This window comes from Nyctereutes procyonoides, unplaced genomic scaffold, assembly GCF_905146905.1.
Source record: "Nyctereutes procyonoides isolate TBG_1078 unplaced genomic scaffold, NYPRO_anot_genome, whole genome shotgun sequence".
Lineage (NCBI taxonomy): Eukaryota > Metazoa > Chordata > Mammalia > Carnivora > Canidae > Nyctereutes > Nyctereutes procyonoides.
In genome coordinates this window covers 44,485,789-44,504,095 of record NW_026575047.1, presented here as the reverse complement: position 1 = coordinate 44,504,095, position 18,307 = coordinate 44,485,789, and the positions used below count along the sequence as shown (strand labels likewise).

General features: G+C 47.1%; 1 protein-coding gene across 1 annotated transcript in view; it reads right to left on the bottom strand.

The window, feature by feature from the left end:
- Positions 1–360: 360 nt before the first annotated feature.
- ST8SIA2 (ST8 alpha-N-acetyl-neuraminide alpha-2,8-sialyltransferase 2) overlaps positions 361–18,307 on the bottom strand; it is a 62,017-nt gene continuing 44,070 nt past the window's right edge. The window contains exons 5-6 of the mRNA XM_055326585.1: positions 15,871–16,164; positions 361–856 (exon numbers count right to left, since the gene is read on the bottom strand). Of these exons, the coding sequence (XP_055182560.1) occupies positions 571–856; positions 15,871–16,164 (580 nt within the window). The 3' untranslated portion in view covers positions 361–570. The remainder of the gene's footprint in view (positions 857–15,870; positions 16,165–18,307) is intronic.

The window sequence follows — 18,307 nt, the reverse complement described above, 5'->3', positions numbered from 1 at the left end:
CCAGGCCCACAGCTCTGAAGTAGCCTCTGGTTCTTGGTATCCTTGTACTCTTTTGCCAGGCTGGACCCCTCAACCTCCTTCTCCTCTGTGAACAGCACCATTTCAGACTTGGGTCAGGTTGTCCCCTCTGGGTCTTGGCTCACCCAGAATCTGCGTATCTCAGAGGCTCGGGGCAGCTGCCAACAGGTGGCTCTCTATCCATCCATGAGCCCAAAGATCTCTCCAACCCAGGAGGCAGTTTGTCATCCAAAGTCATGGGACTGGCTTCTTTTCATGCCAAGTCCTTCTGCCCCTAAAGATGGACTGAGTCTCAATCCAGTTTGGGTGGGTTCTCCACACCTTCTTCCTGTGGCTTATCTGCCTAATGCTAGATGAACACCACACAGTTATAAATACTCAGGTCAATATATATATGCAGGTATAGATATATATATTCTGGTCACTGTTTTACACTTTAACAAAGAAAACCACTAGCCTGCTTGTTCTATAGTTTGTGCCACCCCGACTCCCATCTGCCTGTGGTGTAGCTGGCAGGAAATGTGAGCCACTGAGTCCCATGGGGTGCCCACCTTACGTAGCCCCGTCGCACTGGCCAACAGTCAGTTTCAAAGCCCCCTGCTCATGCAGGCTCTTGAGGGCCTTGAACTCCAAGGGCATGGTGTGGGGGCTGGCCTGGGAGGTGTAGCCATACTTGAGGCTGTCGTAATAGTGGTATTTGACCGGGTTCTGGTTCTGATCTAGTGGAAAGGGCCAGAAGCCGTAGAGGTAGATCTGGTTACAGAAACGTGTGGCCAGGGTATACATCAAGAGACCAGTGGTGGGTCTTTTGATGTGAACTTTGTTGGTCAGCCAGTATCTAGAAAAATAAAAGAAGTGAGGAAAGAAATAAAAAAGAAACATGAGTTTGTGAATCCTCCTTCCCAGGAAGAGGACAACTTTAAACTGTCCAGCAGCCTGCTTCCTGCCACTCCAAGAATTGTGGTGATCAACCAAGCCACTGGTTACCTATTCCCTTCACAGGGATTGACTACCAACATTTATTAAGCAACAGAAATGTTCCCTGTGCTGTGTTCTTTCACATATATGACTTTTGTGGGAATATAATGAGCCTGTTAGTAGGTCCAGATGCAGAAATGAGGCTCAGACAAAAGTGGCTTGTCCAAGGTCACCTAGGTAGAAAGGGCAAGACCTTGACCTGAGCTCAGGCTTGTTGAAATCTAAAGCAGGGGCAGGCAAACTTTTTCTATAAAGAGCCAGCTGGTAGATATTTTTGGCTTTGCAGTCATGCTCCTGGCCTCTGCTGTTGGAGCACGAGAGAGCCACAGATGACACGGGTGGGCGTGGCAACTTGCTGCTCGGGCCACAGAATGCAGACCCCTGATTAAAGGGGTGGCTCATGCACAGTGCCCACCACCTTCCCTTTGTGGAGGGTCCTGTGGTATGTGCCTTTGCCTGTCACCATTCCTGACCCCAGCAGAGATTGACTTCCTTGTCTCTTGAGCATCATTGGATTTCCTTCCCATCCCTGCCTGCAGGACCCCCAATCTCTCAAGCAGGCTGCCCACCTCTGACCATGGGTGGCTTCCCTGAGAGCTGAGGGGACACCAGATGGTGCTCCGCCTGGCGAAGCCGGGTTCTACTGTGCTCTCTTCTCATGCCTGTCATGGCATTGGCATACCTCCCTCTGAAATGGGAGTTCCCGCTTCCTACGTAGGAATCTGTTGGAGGTAACAAGATGAGCTACAGAGAAGTGGAGAGAGCATGGCACTGGGCTCAGGGGCCCAGTGCTGGGCAAGGCACGAGCTATCTCTGCACACAGAGGGTCTCAGTTTCCTTCAGCCAGTAGTGAGGAAGAACCCATCTCCATTCCACAGTCTAGGAAACAGAGGTCTGGGGGAGCTACCAACTTTTTAGACTTGAGTTTCAAGTGACAGTTCTGTCCACAGCTACCTGCATGCTGTAGCAGGTTACTTCTCCCTGCTGGACCTAATTTTTCGCCTCTATATTATGGTAGGCCATAGACCAGAGGATCTCCAAGTTTCAACACAATCTAGACGTTTCTCCAGAAGTGAGAAAACATCCATTCTATTTGCCCCCAGTTTGACTTTCCACTGTGGTTCTTCCGCTTGGATTTATTTATTTATTTATTTATTTATTTATTTATTTATTTATTATTTTCTTTTTTTTTCCGCTTGGATTTAGAACTCATTGGGATGTGTGGTTTACCCTCTTGATTCCTTGTAAGAAGCTTCTCCTTACCTTACACTGAGTCCCCTTAAATGCAATGGGTATGCCTTGGTAGAAAGAATTCCTTACCACCAACTCCTTCCTGCTGTGCGCCCACACCCCAGACACTGACCGTGTTTTTCTGCCCTCAAACTCTGTGCGCCTCATCTCACGTGCTCCACCTGCCATTGTGAGAAACATCCACTCCCCAGCAGCAGCACAGCCTCTGATGACCCTCAGCACAGTGACAGGTGTGACTTTATAGTCAAACACACCAGTTAAATTCATGCTGGAAGTAAAAGTATGCCAGGCAGGACATTTACATATTGCTGAAAGTTGAAAATGTTTCATATTCTTCACAGCACTTTTAGGAAAAAAGTTGGGTGGGCAGGGGTAAGATTTTCTAGAAGTTCCAGTATGCCCTTCCTTTTACCAGTGGTTCTTTCTGCAGCCTCAAAAAGGAAACACCAAGACATTCCAGAAAGTTAACCTTAAATCCTTTTTTTTTGGGAGGAAGTATTAGCCTTTGAATCAGACAAGTTACAGATTCCTAGTAACCCATATGATTTTAGTAAATCATGTAATATGTGATATAGTGAAACATATCCCCCACCCCAATCCCCACACCGTCCCGTGAGCATGATTCTCTAGGGCACCATGCTAGCCTCCAGGGCAGCACCTAGACACCCAGGCTTTCGTTGTAAGTCTTTCAGTTGAAGACCATTCTGGTTGCATCTCCTCCTGTTTCATCCTGTCTGGGCCAAGAAACTTCCCTGCAGCTGAATTTTTCAACCCGAAATCAGATGGAGAGGACAAAGATGGGGAGCAAGACAATGGCTCCGTTAACTACAAGCACAACTGGGAAGTAATAGGGAAAAGCCTGTATGGACATCCTGCAGACCTTCATCATGTCTTCTTTCCTGAACTGCTGAGAGGCTTACTCCCAACTGACATGTGGAAGGCATGGTGCTGGCTTGGGGATTGGGGGGCTTGGTGCTGAGGTTGAGGCTTAAGAGATAAGGTGCCCTTCCTGAGACCACCTGCGCACTATAGATTTAATGGGGTTGAGCTGAGCTTGGGAAGGTGCTGAGGGGTAAAGGCAGGGAGAATGGAAGGAGAAGAAGAATCCTGGGAGAGTAGCAGCTGATGTTTGGATCACCCACACATTGTTGCAAAGTGCTCATCTGCCCTGGCTTAATCACCTCCTTTAACAGGGATCTCAACACCCTCCTGAACTGGTCCATTGCATTTTCTAACTCAGTGCTTCTTGACCTAGAGCTTTAAGAAGACTGATCCTGAGTGCAATCTCCAGGTGCAGGCTGGACACTGAGGTTTTTAAAAACCTCCCCCAGTAGTTCAAATGTTCAGCCAAGGACAAGAAGCCCTGCTCTCACTGGTGGGTAGTTCTGCTAAGAATAGGTATATTTGGAGAAAATATGGGAAAAGAGTAAGCCTAAGGAATACTCATTGAGTTTTAAAGATGGTTGAGTCCTGAAGTCCTCGCCCAATGGCCTGGTGGGGGATGTAACCGAGTGAGCTGGGAGCTGGGACATGTGCAGGAAAAACCAGTGCCTGGCCTCAGGGTTGCCAAGGTAACAGGGAGTGGTGGGGACTGTGGCATCTAAAGGGGTAGGCAGTCTTACTGTTGTCCAGTGTGGTGGTGCCAAATTTTATGATTGTTTTCCAGAGTTACCAGAGATCTGGATTTCTATGCAATTTCTTCAAATTTTTGAATGTTGGCAGCTATTGCAAAAAAATTTAAAAACACCATGTGAGGCCCTGTTGGGTGATTCAACAGGTTGTATTTGCAGGTGATCCATGGGCCTCCTAGATTGGATTTGTCCTGTTCTTTCAGGTTCTAGAGGAAAACGTGGGAGTCCAGGGAGATGTGCCTGAGCAGCAGTGCTCCTCATGCAGCTGGTTAGACAGGGCTTAGATAAAATGCAGCCTCCCTACTTCTGATTCTTGGGCCTTTTCCACCCCATGGTGGTTCTGGAGGGTCAGGGTGGGCACAAGCTGGCTGTAGTAGCTGTTAGTTCTCCTCAGGGACATGCAAGCCACTGCAGTGTCCCTGCATGAGAGCATAGGGCTGTTTGCTCCCTGAGCAAATTCAAACCCTAACATAGGTCACCAATGCCATATTAGGGATTTGTGGTTTGTTTATTTTCAGATTATAAGGCCTTAGTGTGAGGAGGCTTTTGGAAATGAATTTCTTTTCAGGACATCAGTGCTGTGCTCAGGGGCGGGGAGGGAAGAATTTGATCATTAGGAGGTATGAGGTTACATGGACATGTGCTGTGCCCTTCCTGCAGATGTGACTTTCCTCCACATATCCCAGTGGTGAACTGTCTCTCCTCTGCCCCAAAACCAAGCACGTGAATTACATCTTCCTGGAAATGTTCCTTTTGTTCCACCCTCTTCTTCCTGGTTCATGCTTAGGGAATCACTTCCACCTACTTTCATGAACTTTGCTTCTACTTCTACTGTTGTGTTTATCTATCCAGCCTGATAATCCATTACTCGGCGAGTGGGCCTCCCACACAGAACTGTGCTACCATCTCCTCAAGAGCAGGGGCCATGCCTCACACTCCTGGTAGGGGGTTCAGAGGCACCTGGCTCAATGCATAGGGCAGCCAGAGCACTGTGGCGGGGACAGAAGTGGTCAACAAACACTCCATGTGCCCTTCTACATCTTCCAGCATCTCTTGCAATGGAACTGGGGTCATGTAACCAGTTCTGGCCAACAGGCTGTGACAGGAAGGGTGTCCCTTGGGGGGGGGCAATGTGCCTTAAGGGCCCGCAGTCCTTCTTTCTCTTCTGCTATGAGGAACCTCAGAGTGTCCCATAAAGGCCATGTCAGTCTAAGAAGGAAGGATCCTAGATCCCTGGATCACTGGCTGGAAGAGAGCTCATGTTGACCTGCATCACACTTTGCATAAACAAGAAATCAGCTTCTGTTGTGCTAAACCACGAGGCCCTGGGGTCATTACCGCAGCACAGCCTAGAAACATTATTATCCTGGCTTCCATTGTGCTCAGAAAATGTTTGACTTAGATGGAACTGAGAAATAGAAGTTGAAAAGGAGAAAGAGGGAAGCCAGGAAGGCACACAGCCTTGTACCTGTGGCCAGCAGGGACAGGGAGAGAGGTGCCCACCCTCTTCGATCTGCTGCCGGCTTTCCCCTGGAGAATCAATCACTGAGACAGGTGTTAACAGCAAAGGAGGCTCCAGAATGAATGGGGAGCTCAATGGCATGGAGGGACCCACTTATTTTCCATTCTGCCTCCACGGGTGAACAAGAACACTCTTGAGCAATGTCTGATGGGGATGCGGGGACGCCATTTAATGAGCAGCTTGTAATGGGAGCTGACTGAGTTATGTGGGAACAAATCATCCTTGATTTCCTTTCTATCCCCCCTCAGTCACTCTGGCCAATTTAGAGACTGTGTGTGTGGCCGACTTGCAGACGATTTCCTTCCTCAGGATAACAGCTGGGTGTTAAAACACAAACTAATTAATTTTGCCTTCCCAAATGAGGTTAGCTGGGTGCATCCGGGACATTGTATTGACAATGCACCTTTAATATCCCAGTCTTGAGATTTTAATTAGAAGGCAAAGTAATCTCAAAGAAGGCAGTAATTATTTTCCAAATTGGTTACCCCAATTGCCAAGACGATTAAGCGCCGTATTTTATGAGCATAGACAGCTATAGATGAGGATCGCCAAAATCATCTCCAAAGCACATTTATCCTTCTTTCTGGATTTCTGGGCTCGGTATGTGGCAAGCACAGTGGCTGCCACTGTTGGAAAAAGGAACCAAAAGGCTTTCTGTAAGATGCTAAGAGCACTTTGTGGGAACTTGCTCATATTATCCCTTAAAAGCAGGACTGCCTTACAGGTGGTTGCCATGGGACACTCGGTGACGCTTTGTGCAAGATGAGCAGCAAAGTTGGGGACAGGACCCTCAGAACCCTGGTCTCCCATTATCCACATCAGCAGCGTGGGCCCTGATCTAAGGACCCACAGCCCATTGCTGTCTTTTCTTTGGGAACACTGCTGAGGGCTCTGGTATCCTGAGGAACATCTCAGGACAAGGCTGCTCAGCTTTGTGAAAATAGAGAGCTGGGGCTTTTGTCTCAAAATCTGGGGCTGGAGTGCAGGGCTGACCAAGTCCCGTGGATGCTTGAGGCTGATTCCTGGTCCCCAGGCCTTGATGCTCACCTACGCCAGTGCTCTACACTCACGTAAGCAAGGTTAACTTCAAGGATAACCACGCCACCAAAAACTCCCTAGTGACTCTCGGAGTCCCCAGGACAACATCCAGTCACCAAGCCCTTGTGGCCTGGGCCTGGGATCCCTCTCACCAACCAGCATGCATAGCCACACTGCTATAAGGATCTTGTTGTTTCCTATGAGGACACAGCAACTCCCAGTTCTCTTGGCTGGTAACCCCTTTTTCTGGTCTCGGCTTCAATGGCACTTCCTGGACCTCCCTCAATGGGTTTGTGCCCTGTGTGCTGTTCTTTTCTGATCACAGCACTTATCATGCCATGGTATAATTATTCATTTACTTGCCTTTCTCCTCCCTTACAATTTAAAATTCTGTGAGCAAGTGGACTGGCTTCCTGTTTCTATAGCTCCAGATGCTAGCTAGGATAGCTCAAGCACAAAATGGGTGCATCACAAATCTCTATTTAATGAAGCCAGGAGTGAAAATGAGCAAGCGGGGGCCAGTGGCTCCCTGTGGGGGCACTGGAAGTGGAAGAGGCTGGCTTCCCACAGACCCTTCTAAGCTGCCACTAGGTCTGCCCATGTGAAAGGCAGGCTAACTTTACCTTAGACCTTTGTTGCTGAAAGAAAGGAGGAAAACCATGACACCGATTACTTCAGAGCTTCCTTCTGCTATAGGGTAGGTCCCTGGAAGAGTCAAGAGACTGTCACTCACCTACAGGGATCACCTCTGGCCCAGCAGGGATCCAGAAAGACCACCTCCTGAGGGCCAAAAACTTCTGGCTGGATTCTGGAATCTAAACTGATGCCGCTCCAAATAGGAAAAAAATTATAATTAACCTCATTCATAATTAAAGGAATCTAATTTCACACAACAATCAGATGGCATTTTCCGCTGGATTGGCAAAGATAACAAATGTTGGTAATTTACCATGCTGGTGAGGTTATGGGAAAGCAGGCATTTTCAATAATCATAAGTAGGAGTGTAAATTGGTACCTGCCTCTAGGGAGGGCAATTTGGTGACCTCTATAAAAACTAACAAGGCTTACATGCGTCTCTTTTTAGCGATGGCATGTCTAAAGAGCAAGCCTACAGAGGTACATAAGTGCAGATGTCGGTATAGATGATCACTGTAGCACTGATGATACTAGCAAAAGATTGGGAAAAACTGCAATGTCCACCATGGCTTCTGCCCCCATAAATTATGGTCCAGACACTGTGAAGGAGAACAGGGTGGTGTGTATTGATGTGGAAGGATTTCCAGAATTTAGCAAGGTACAGTGCCTAAAACATGCTCCCTTATGTGTAAAAAAGTGGATATTTCTGGAAGAATAAACACAGAAAACCAGTGTAACAGGCTGCCTCTGTGGAGGTGGACTCACTCACTTTCCACTTCAGATCCTTTTATATTGTTTGGATTTTCCTTTTTACTATGTGCATTGCTATTTGAAAAAAAATAGTCTATGAAAAGTGACAAAATGCCATCTGTGCCTTAATACCACAGACTTCCCTCCTTTTCTCTATGTAGCACTGCCCTGAAATGTACTTCCATACTCCATGTCCCCTAGAGGAGACTGGAACCCAGCTACTGGACTGACCCTAGGGACATATTCTTGGGACCGTGATGGGCATGCTTGGGAGAGGGCACCTCCAACCTGTGCTGGTCTTGCCTCTCATTCTCTGCACCATGCTTGCTGTCTCACCCATCTAGCACTTGGGTATCTGCTCCCTGCTGCCAGGCAGCAATGCCCACTCTGCTGATCTGCTGCTCCAGCTCTGGCAGGGATGCCCGCTGGATCACTGCCATCCTAGGGCCGACGTTCAGCACTTTTGGTGCCTAATTAAGCACCAATTCACAGGCTTCCTCCACACCAGGCCCATGGTCTGGGCAGCTAAATGGGCCAGGCAGCGGACTGCTTTCCTGCCCGAGGGCCACCCTCTCTATGGGTCACAGCCTTTCCTATTGTCATAATTGAATCTGAGCCATTCACTACCATCTGCAGACCAGAGTTTTTCCCTTCCTGCGGCCATATTCAACTGCCTGGGTGTCCTTCCCCTGGGCTGTTCACCTCCCTTGCCAACAGCCAGCCAGGGCACTGTGCCACTCCTGCAGGCTGGCAGAGCTGGAAGCCCCCTGGAAGAGCTGTTCAGCCAGTAAGAGTCAAAGGACAGGCCTTCTCTGCACCACATTGTCCCCTCTCTGTGATACCCAGGCCCAATAACTGCCTCAGACCAGCAAGAATCAATAGGGTGGCCTCTATTCCAATCCAACTGATGTTCTTAAAGCAGGGGTGGGGGTGGGGGTGGATTTGGAGATAAACAAGCAGACACAGAAAATGATGGAGATGCTCCTCCACAAGAGGAAGGCTTGGAACAGATTCTAACCTCAGAGCTCTCAGAAGGACTTCCAGCCTCCAGATTTGTGAGACAATAACTTACTGTTGTCAATTGAGGCCACCTGGCCTGTGATCCTACAGCAGCGCTGGAAGACTGATACACTAACTCTGTATGATGCAGATTTCCCAAGTCATGGCCCAGCAAGGGGCATTCACTGCTGTCTGAACAAGAGGCAACCAAGCTCATTTCAGATGACCCTTATTTGTGGGAATGCTTTTCTCAGGGTCCAGATGACACCTGACTCATTGTAGATCCCTTCTCAGCCCTAGTTCTACACCTGGAGCCTTGCAGGCCAAATCTGTGAGCCCCTCAAGGGCAAAAGCCCTGTTTCATTGGTTTTTGTGTTCCCTCAACACAGGCCCGGGGCCTTCTTGCTTATAGCAAATAAGTATTTACTAACTGAAGAAAGATTGCTCTCATGCTCTTTGGAGATTTCTCTCCCAAAACTTTCAACTTTTGAATTTCTCTGCCATTGTGGTCCCTCTCCAGCCTGGAACCCCAAATTTCTCCAAGTGGGACCCAACCAAGGTCATTGCTGACCTCAACTCTCAAAGTGTTATACATACATCACTGTGATCTAAGATCATCTTATCCCTTTGAGCAACCAACCACACTCCTGTTGCTGGTTGGCAATGTTCATTGCACCTATACAATTATTTAGAACCTAAGTACAGCATTTTGCATTTGTCTGTATTATATTTAACCCTTTTAAATTGGCTTTTTATTTCAGCCCATCAAAGGTAGTTTGGATTCAACTCAAATATTAGGAATCCCCCCAAAGTCATGTCTTCTATGAACTGGCTAAGAAAACAATTGATGCCTTTGTTTAAGTCATTGGTAAAAATGAGGACAGCTGGTAGTATAGGAGGCTGGTGTTGTGTTCTGAAAGATCCGCATGAAATCAACTTTTAATTCATGTCTTTTGGGTGTCCATGGTCAACAGTGGTCAGTCTGTCAAGGACATGAGAAGTGGGATGGCAGTGGAAGAGTAGACCCAACTGAAACCCATACAGATGGGTTTTAGTCCCTCTCCTCCTCATCTGAGTGAGCTGGAGCACTTCACTTAACATCCCTGAGCCTGTTTCCTTATGAGTAAAATGGGGATGAAAACAGTATCTATTTTACAAGTTTTCTCTGAGACTTAACATTTGTTCCCTTTTACCTGCTGAAATGTCACTGTTCTCCATGCTGCTCAAGAAATACTTTATCAAAGTATCCGACCTAAACCAAGATATGAAACGACTACACTGATTCCAGATCTACCTGTCTCCTACCCTTCCCAGAAGAGCAGACCAGGACAGTGTGCTCTGCTGTTTGCCCCATGAGCACACCTGTTCTTGATGTTTGCTTCTTCATCTTCAGGTGTTCATAAGCCACTACACTGATGACCGTTTTGAGACTATGGCTTGGGGTTGATAACAAGCTCATTAGAGTCCATCTTTTCCCCACTTTTAGAAAATTGGGCAAGGATGGCCTGCTCCAGATTGTCCTTCTCCAATTTTGTACGATTTGGGGAAGATCAGGGCCAGCTGCTCTGTGGTCTAAGTGCATGATATCTCCTGGGATGTTAATAGGTCTTGGTTTTGTTGAGTGTAGAGGTTCTCAAACTTGTGCTGTGCATCAGAATCAACTGTAGCATTTGCTAAAAAGCAGATTTCTGGTCCCCAGACATAGAGTTTCTGATTCAGTAAGTGTAGGGTGGGCCTGAGAATTTACCTTTCTAACAAGTACCCAGGTGATGCTAATGTCGCTGGTTCAGGGACCATGCTGAGAACCACTGGTTTAGGACAATGAAGCAGGACTGTAAATAATGACACCAAAGTCTTCATTATGCTATTCAGATGAAAGATAGCTCTCCTTTGCTGAGAGTACAGGTGTAGAAGACAAACCAAGGTCCAGTTCCTATCTGTCTTGTGTAGCCTCTACAGTGCCTGCCCTTAACTTTTTGGTTCTTCTTACTTGAAACTAAAATGCCCTGTTTTTCTTTCTTTTTCTTTTTAGGAGGGAGGGGTAGATAGAGAGGGATAGAGAGAAGACTCTTAAGCAAGCTCCATACCCAGCTCCAAGCCTGACTCAGGGCTTAATCTCATCACCCTGAGATCATGACCTAAGCTGAAATCACAAATCAGAGGCTCCACTGACTGAGCTACCCAGGTTCCCACTTTCTGTTTTTCTTAATATTTTCATAAGCTCACACTCTGACTTTGGCCTTCCTGACATTATTCTTCTAGGGTCCCTGTCTTTATTTGCTGGTTATTGTCACAGGGGCAAATGGGTAGTGATCAGGAGCAAGGGAGGAGTCCTGAATCTATCTCTTACCAGCCATGTGGCCTTGTACAAGTTACTTCCACCTGAGACTCAATTTGTTATCTTTAAAATAGGATATTGGTACTAGTTCTCTCATTACATGTCATAATGCTTAGCATGGTATCTGGTACAGTAATGTTAGGGATTTTTTTCTTGTGCCCCTCATTTATTCTCCTACATGTCCTTCATCAATCTGAGTTCACTTGGGGACCCCCTGGCCAGTCACCAGATGCTCTCTCAGTATCAGGCACTGTGTAGGGGACAGGAATGCAGCACAAAGTGGCATTATCCTGGCCTCAAGGCACTTATTACTCAAATAACTAACAATAAGAAGTAGGCTGATAACCACAAATGTGTAGTAGGAGATTGTTTAACCAGGGGAACTAAAACGATGGTATTTGGTCTCTTCACATGAAGCCTGGCTCTACCATGTGCCAGGTTTTAGTGTTAGATGGGCTTAATATGAACAGCATTGGGTTCTAAAGTGATTTGTATAAATGATCTCATTTGGTCTTTGTGACAAGCCTATTTGCTGTTACTAGAGCATCTCACAGTTTTTTTCCCCCATGAATGGATGGACTGGGGACACTAAATCAGCCCTAGGAGCACAATGACTTGTATATGGACATGTCTGGACATTTCAAGCCACCCAGCTGCATTCAGAGTGTGTGGATGCACAGCTGCTATCTGAGGATGGCTGCTTTTCTTCTGAATGGCTTAGATGTGAAGGAGCAATCAAGCAAATGAAGGAGGCAAAGGCCAAGGTGAGGTCAAGGAGCAAACAAAACTGAGAACCTCAACGGGAGTTTCCACAAGGCTCTATCAAGCCTCAGCTGCCAGTGGGTGTTTGGTGAGACTCTGAGGTGTTCTGACCTTTCAGCTTGTTCTGTCTGTTGGAAAAGCTGTCCCAGACTCAGAAGAACTGCCATGTACACAGAGAGTCTTCATACACTGCTATCCAATGTGGTCTCCTAACTCCAATTCTCAGGTGTGACAGTACTCAGACCACTGAACTCCCTGAGGCCCCAAATCTAGAACTGGCTAGGTATGAATTTGCTGCATCTGGTGCCCTGGCTAGAGTAAAGGGCTGTGCTTCAGTTCCTGGATGTGTTCCTCACTGGCTGGGTGTCCTCCTACAAATCACCCCACTTATCTGGGCGTCATCTTTCTCTTTTGCAGAACAAAGACACTTGGATGCCTCAAAGGTGACTCCCACTTGACATTCTCGCCAGCAGACACAAGGTTCCAATTTCTTCACATCCTCACCAACACTTGTTACTTCCTCCCTTTTTTGATAGCAGCCATCCCAGTGGGTGGAAAGTGGTAACTCATTGTGGTTTTGATTTACACTTTCCAAATGATGAGTGATGTTGAGCATTTTTTCACGTGCTTATTGGTCATCTGTATATCTTCTCTGTAGAAAAGTCTATTCAAGTCATTTGCCCATTTAAAAATTGGGTTGTTTAATTTATTTGTGGTGTTGTTGAGATCTAGGAGTTCTGCATATACTCCGGATATTAATCCCTTATCAGATACATGATTTACAAATATTTCCCCCCGTTCTACAGGTGGGTTTTTTCCACTCTCATAATATATTGACTTTTTGGTTCATGAAAAGCTTGAATTTTGATGAAGTCCCTTTTATCTCTTTTTTCTTTTGTTTCCTGTGTTCTGGTGTGATACTTAAGAAACACTGCTAAACCTAATGTCATAAAAATTTTCTGCCACATTTTCCTCTAACAGTACATTTCTTCTGATTTAATTGTACACTTAAAAGTGGTTAAAATGGGCTACTACCAAAAAACAAGTGTTGGCAAAGATGTGGAGATGGAATAACAAGTGTCAGTGAAAATGTAGAGAAACTGAAACCCTTGTGCACTGCTGGTGGATCATAAAATGGTGCAGCCACTATGGAAAGTGGGATGGAGATTCTTTAAAAAAATCAAAAATAGGACTACCATACGATGCAGCTATTGAAAGCGGAGTCTCAAAGAGATAATCTGCACACCCATGTTGACAATAGCACTCTTCACAATAGTCAACAAGGTGAAAGCCACCCAAATGTCCACTGACGGATGGATGGACAGACAAAATCTGGCGTATACATACAACAGAGTATTATTCAGTCCTCAAAAGAAAGGCAATTCTGACACATGCTACAGCATGGATAAACCTTGAGGATGTTATGTTAAGTGGAATCTGTCACAAAAAGGCAAAAGCAGTATGCATCTACTTGTATGAGGTAGATATGAGGTATCTAAAATAGCCAAGTTCATGGAAACCGAAGTAGAAAGGTTACAGTATCAGGAGCTAGAGGGAGGGAAGGGGGACTTGTTTAATGGGTATAGAGTTTCAGACTTGCACGGTAAAAAAGTTCTGGAGATTTGTTTCACAACAGTGTGAATATACTTAACACTACTGAGCTGCACAGTTAACAATGGTTAAAATAGTAAAGTTTAGGTTGTGTATATATTTTGCCACAATGAAAATGTTTATCACCCCAATCTCATAAATAGGGGGTTTACTGAACAATAGATTTTTAAATATGGAAACAAGATTATCCTGTTCCATATTTGAATGTTGAGGTGAAGAAGTCTTGACAGATGTTTTTGACTTAATCCACCATTCTACTACAGAATCTTTGATCAAACTGAGCCTAAATATATATGCTCCTCCCTGTGGTTTCACTCTCTGGTCCCATTTCTACCACTTAAATCCATAGGACAAATCTAATCTCTTGGTGGGTGGGTGGTGGCAGCTGCCATGGTGGCAGTAGGTATGACTGACTGACTGTGTGTCTCCCTTGGCCAGCACAGGACACACATTTGGATGTAGGCAGTGTTCCACAGTGAAGACACAGAAAGCAGGGCTCAAGGAAACAAGGGACCTATTCAACCACATGAGTCATGGAAGTGGGGTTTGAACCCAGCTGTCCCTAACTGCAGAGCCCATGATTCTCATGCTAGACCAGACTGCCCTGGCCAGGTTTTTTCTCAGCTATCTTTTCTACGAACCCTTGGTCTTTTCTCTTGTGGCTTTGTTCTGCATACCCCCTAGCCCCCAGCCCATTCCTCCTTTGGCAGCAAACACAGGTAAGTTCCCACCAAGTCCAGGCAAGCCCTCACTCTCACTACAGATGCTGCCTACCTTTCCTGTAATGCCCTACTGGACCCCACATCTTGCAGAGGGAGAGGGCTATTGGCAGAAATCCATTCTAAGGCCCCTGAAGCCTTCTTCCTCACCACCTTCTCCCCTTGCTAAAAGCAGAAGCCTGCCCTGTTCTCTCTCCTGCAGTATTTCCTCCCGGGAGTTCCTGCAAGGGAAGATGTTGCCATTTCAGGATTAACAGCCTGTTTGTTTAAAGGACTTATTACTGGTGCTTAATGCTATTTTGACAGATGAAAGTGAGTCAATTATAGCTGGAAATAGCTCTGGCTGCATAAGTTTCTTCTAGGGAGTAGCCCATTCCCTGTCCAAGGGACTGTTTCTCTTTAGAGAAACAGTTTCTCTTTAGCTCTTCTCCTTCTCTCATCTCCTTTCACCCCCAAACCATGTAAAGACTTTCCTCCTCTGGAAAAAGACAACATTTAAGGCACAGAGCCTAAATCTGTGAGATGGGGGCTGCTGTGGCAGACCCACGCTGTGACAAGGATGAAGTGGATGCTCAAGGAAGATCTGACAGGTCAACCTCCAGAATAAGGATGTGGTTCCAGTGAACCTTGTGTCCATCAGGTGTCACTCTGCTCCATCAGCCACAAGTATGTCCACCTCTTACTGAATGTTTCTCTTGGCTTTTCTTGGAGGCAATGGGTTTCTGTGCTGGCAACTCAACCTAATGAGACCAGTCAGTGCTGGTCGCGGGCTTGGGTGCTTCAGGGGTTACCTTTGTGAGACAGCAAGAGCCCTTTGCGAGTTGGTCAGAGAGCTTCCCTGGGTCACACTGAGTTATGCTCAGGCTCCAGTGAAGAGCAAAAGAGCATTTTATTGTCAGTGGGGATCTGTACAATGAGCTTACTTGTCCTGCTAGAGCAGGTCAGTAAACTGCCATTTGGTTGGATGGGCAAATGGATGCAGAGCCTGATCCCAAGCTGCAAGGTCAGGCATGTGGAGGGGTGTCTTTGTAACAGGCATCTTGAAATTAGAGCAAACTTAATACCCCAAAACATGCATGGGCTTCTCCCAGACTCTCCTCTCACAGAAAATGGCACCACTGTCCACCCATGTGCTCAAACTTTAATATCCTAACAGCCATCCTGGATGTTTCTCTTTCTCTCACTCCTTAAGGTCCTTAAATAGAACCCATCAGTAAATCCTGCTGCCTCTACTCCAAAGTTTTCAGCTGATCTGAGCTACCTGCTGCCTATCCTCCACCACTATCCCAGTCTAAGCCACAGTCAGTTGTGACCCAGACTAATGCAAGAGCTTCCAGGACACATTCCTTCTTCCATCTTTGCCCCTCCTGGTTTATTCCCCACACAGCAGTTATGGGACCATCGTTCTCAACACAGCTCTCTGGGCAGATGAAACTCATCTGCCAGCCCTCCTCCTTTCTCCAGGAAGGGAGGCTCAGAAAGGTCAGGGGGCTTGCTGAGGTCATACAACGAGTGAGTGGTAAGCTGAGATGGAAGTGCATCTGGGAAAGGAACATTGCCCACCAAGCCCCTCCCAGACTTGGTGATGGCCCCGCTGGCTTTGGAGAGGCGGCTCACCCGCGGACGGCGTGCAGCAGGCGCAGAGAGGGGTATGCAGTACGCACGTTGACGTGGTGCTTCAAGATGAGCTCGTTGACCCACTCAACACGCTCCTTGCCACCCCTGGCCATGAAGGCGGGAATCCACAGGATGCTGCCATTGAGACTGCGCAGCCGCTGTAGCAGCTTCTCTCGCCAGGTGGCGTTGACCAAGTCCTCAAAGGCCCGTTGGATGACAGAGGGGTTCATGGTCACCAGGTCAGTCTTGAGCCCCACATCCCGGCCATACTCCTGCACGGGTGCCAGGTTGCACCTGTCAGAGAGAAAGGTGTCACAGTCCCTTTGGGAAAGACAAGATGTTGCTGCTTATAGTTCATTTTATCCAACTTTTGCCTCCCCTCCTCTCCTCCTCATCCCCAAAGACCCAGGGCATCTTCCAGCACCATCCCCCCCACCCCCAATCATCCCTGCTTCTTCTTCTGTGACACATATATTTACTAGGCTCTTACCACACACACAGAGCTGTGCAGGTCTCTGGGCTATACAATACCTGCCTTCTGCAGTTCCAGATCTAGTAGAGGACAAAGGAGGCTGGTAAGTCAGCCTCAGCCCACAAGACAATCATGCTACAGGCAGGTGTGACCTGGCCACGTTAGGTAACAGTGAGGGCTCTGAAGGCACACTCCCAGGTTCAGAATTCAGCTCCGCTACTTTCTACCTGTGTGATTCTGCACAACTTGCTTAACCTCTTTGTGCTTCCCTACCACAAAGGAATATGCACAACAGTTTCTTTAGCTATGATAAAGATCACAACACCCCCTCCCAGGGATTAAATTTTTTTTTATTTATTTATGATAATCAGAGAGAGAGAGAGAGAGAGAGGCAGAGACACAGGCAGAGGGAGAAGCAGGCTCCATGCACCGGGAGCCCGACGTGGGATTCGATCCCGGGTCTCCAGGATCGCGCCCCGGGCCAAAGGCAGGCGTCAAACCGCTGCGCCACCCAGGGATCCCCCTCCCAGGGATTAAAGGAGTCACCACATACCCAGTACTTAGAACACTGCTCCACCACACTAAGATCTCAATAAACGTGAAGTAGTGTTATATTACTACAGAAAGGAGGAACATTAGGTGGTATTCTTGGAGGCGGTGACCACTGAGGAAAATCTAGGATGGATGAGCATTAATCCCTTTGTGGATGAGGCAATTAGAAGAGTGTTTCTCCAGCTTGCCAGAGCAGAAGAATCACCTCAGGCAGTAAAAATACAGATTTGCCAGGTCTCTTACCTGGGGATCCAGATTCAGCCAGTGAGCCTAGGAACTGATACTTATTTTTACAAGCTCTTCAGGTAATTCTTATGACCAAGCAGTTTAAGAAACATCATGCTATGGCATTGCAGACACAAGAAGTGTATTTAAGGTCATAGAGGTGTGAAACAGTGTCAGTATTTAGGGGGAGGCAAGTGATTTGCTCTGCTTGGGGCATATTGTGTGGAGGAGATGAAGTGGAGAGGCAAGCAGAGCCTGTATGTCAGGGATGCAGTTCCAAGGGCAAAAGGGAGCCACAGAAGATTCTTGAGCAAGAGAGTAACATGACAAACTTGCATTTTAGGCAGCAGATAGACAACAATAAGATGAAGTTGTAGTAGGTATTGGATTGGATGGAATTAGGTCTGGGAGGATAAACTAAAAAGGCCATGACGATCTCTTGTTGAACGAGCCAGGGACCCTGGGTGGGCAACCTCTGATATCTCACCAGAGGCCTGCTTTGTGGGGGACCTTCCCACCTTCATGGGTCCAGCTTGGGTGTGCACACTGGGGCTTCTTGCCCATGCTGCAAGCTGATGGGACTGAGGTGGCCATGGGGTGCTGCTGGGGAGGGCTGGCTGCTGCCTGCATGGAGGATTTGATGGTGGAAAAGCCCTTTGACCAGTGGAATCAAGTCTGAGAAGCTAGAATAAGTGTTTACAGAATGGAGGCTGGAGACATGAAGACCAGGGCCATGGGTCATTGTCAAATGATGAGATCTACAGAGTTACCACTTACCCTCCTTTCAAGCCAGGACTTTCTTCCTTCAACATTTGGGGAGAAAAGGTAGGACAATCAGAAAGAAAACTAACATCCTTGAGCTCCTGGTGTGTGCTAGCCCCTGGTCCTTTAACTAAGTCAGCTCATTTTATTCTGACTCAGTATTTTATTCTGAATCAGTATTCTGACTTCACTGCCTTACAGATGAGGAAGCCAAGGCCAGAATGTGCAAAGTAACTTGCTGGAGTCCCAGAGCTAGTAGGAGAGCATCCAGGATTGTTTCTGATGTGTCTGACTCAAAAGCCTGTTTGGTGCTCAGACTAGACTCCCTAAAATAGCCACTGTCCCCATTCTCACCCTGGCCTTGCTATCTCTGACTGTGGCTACACATTGCAAGGGGGTGGAACTGCTTTGGGACAGCTTTAGGGG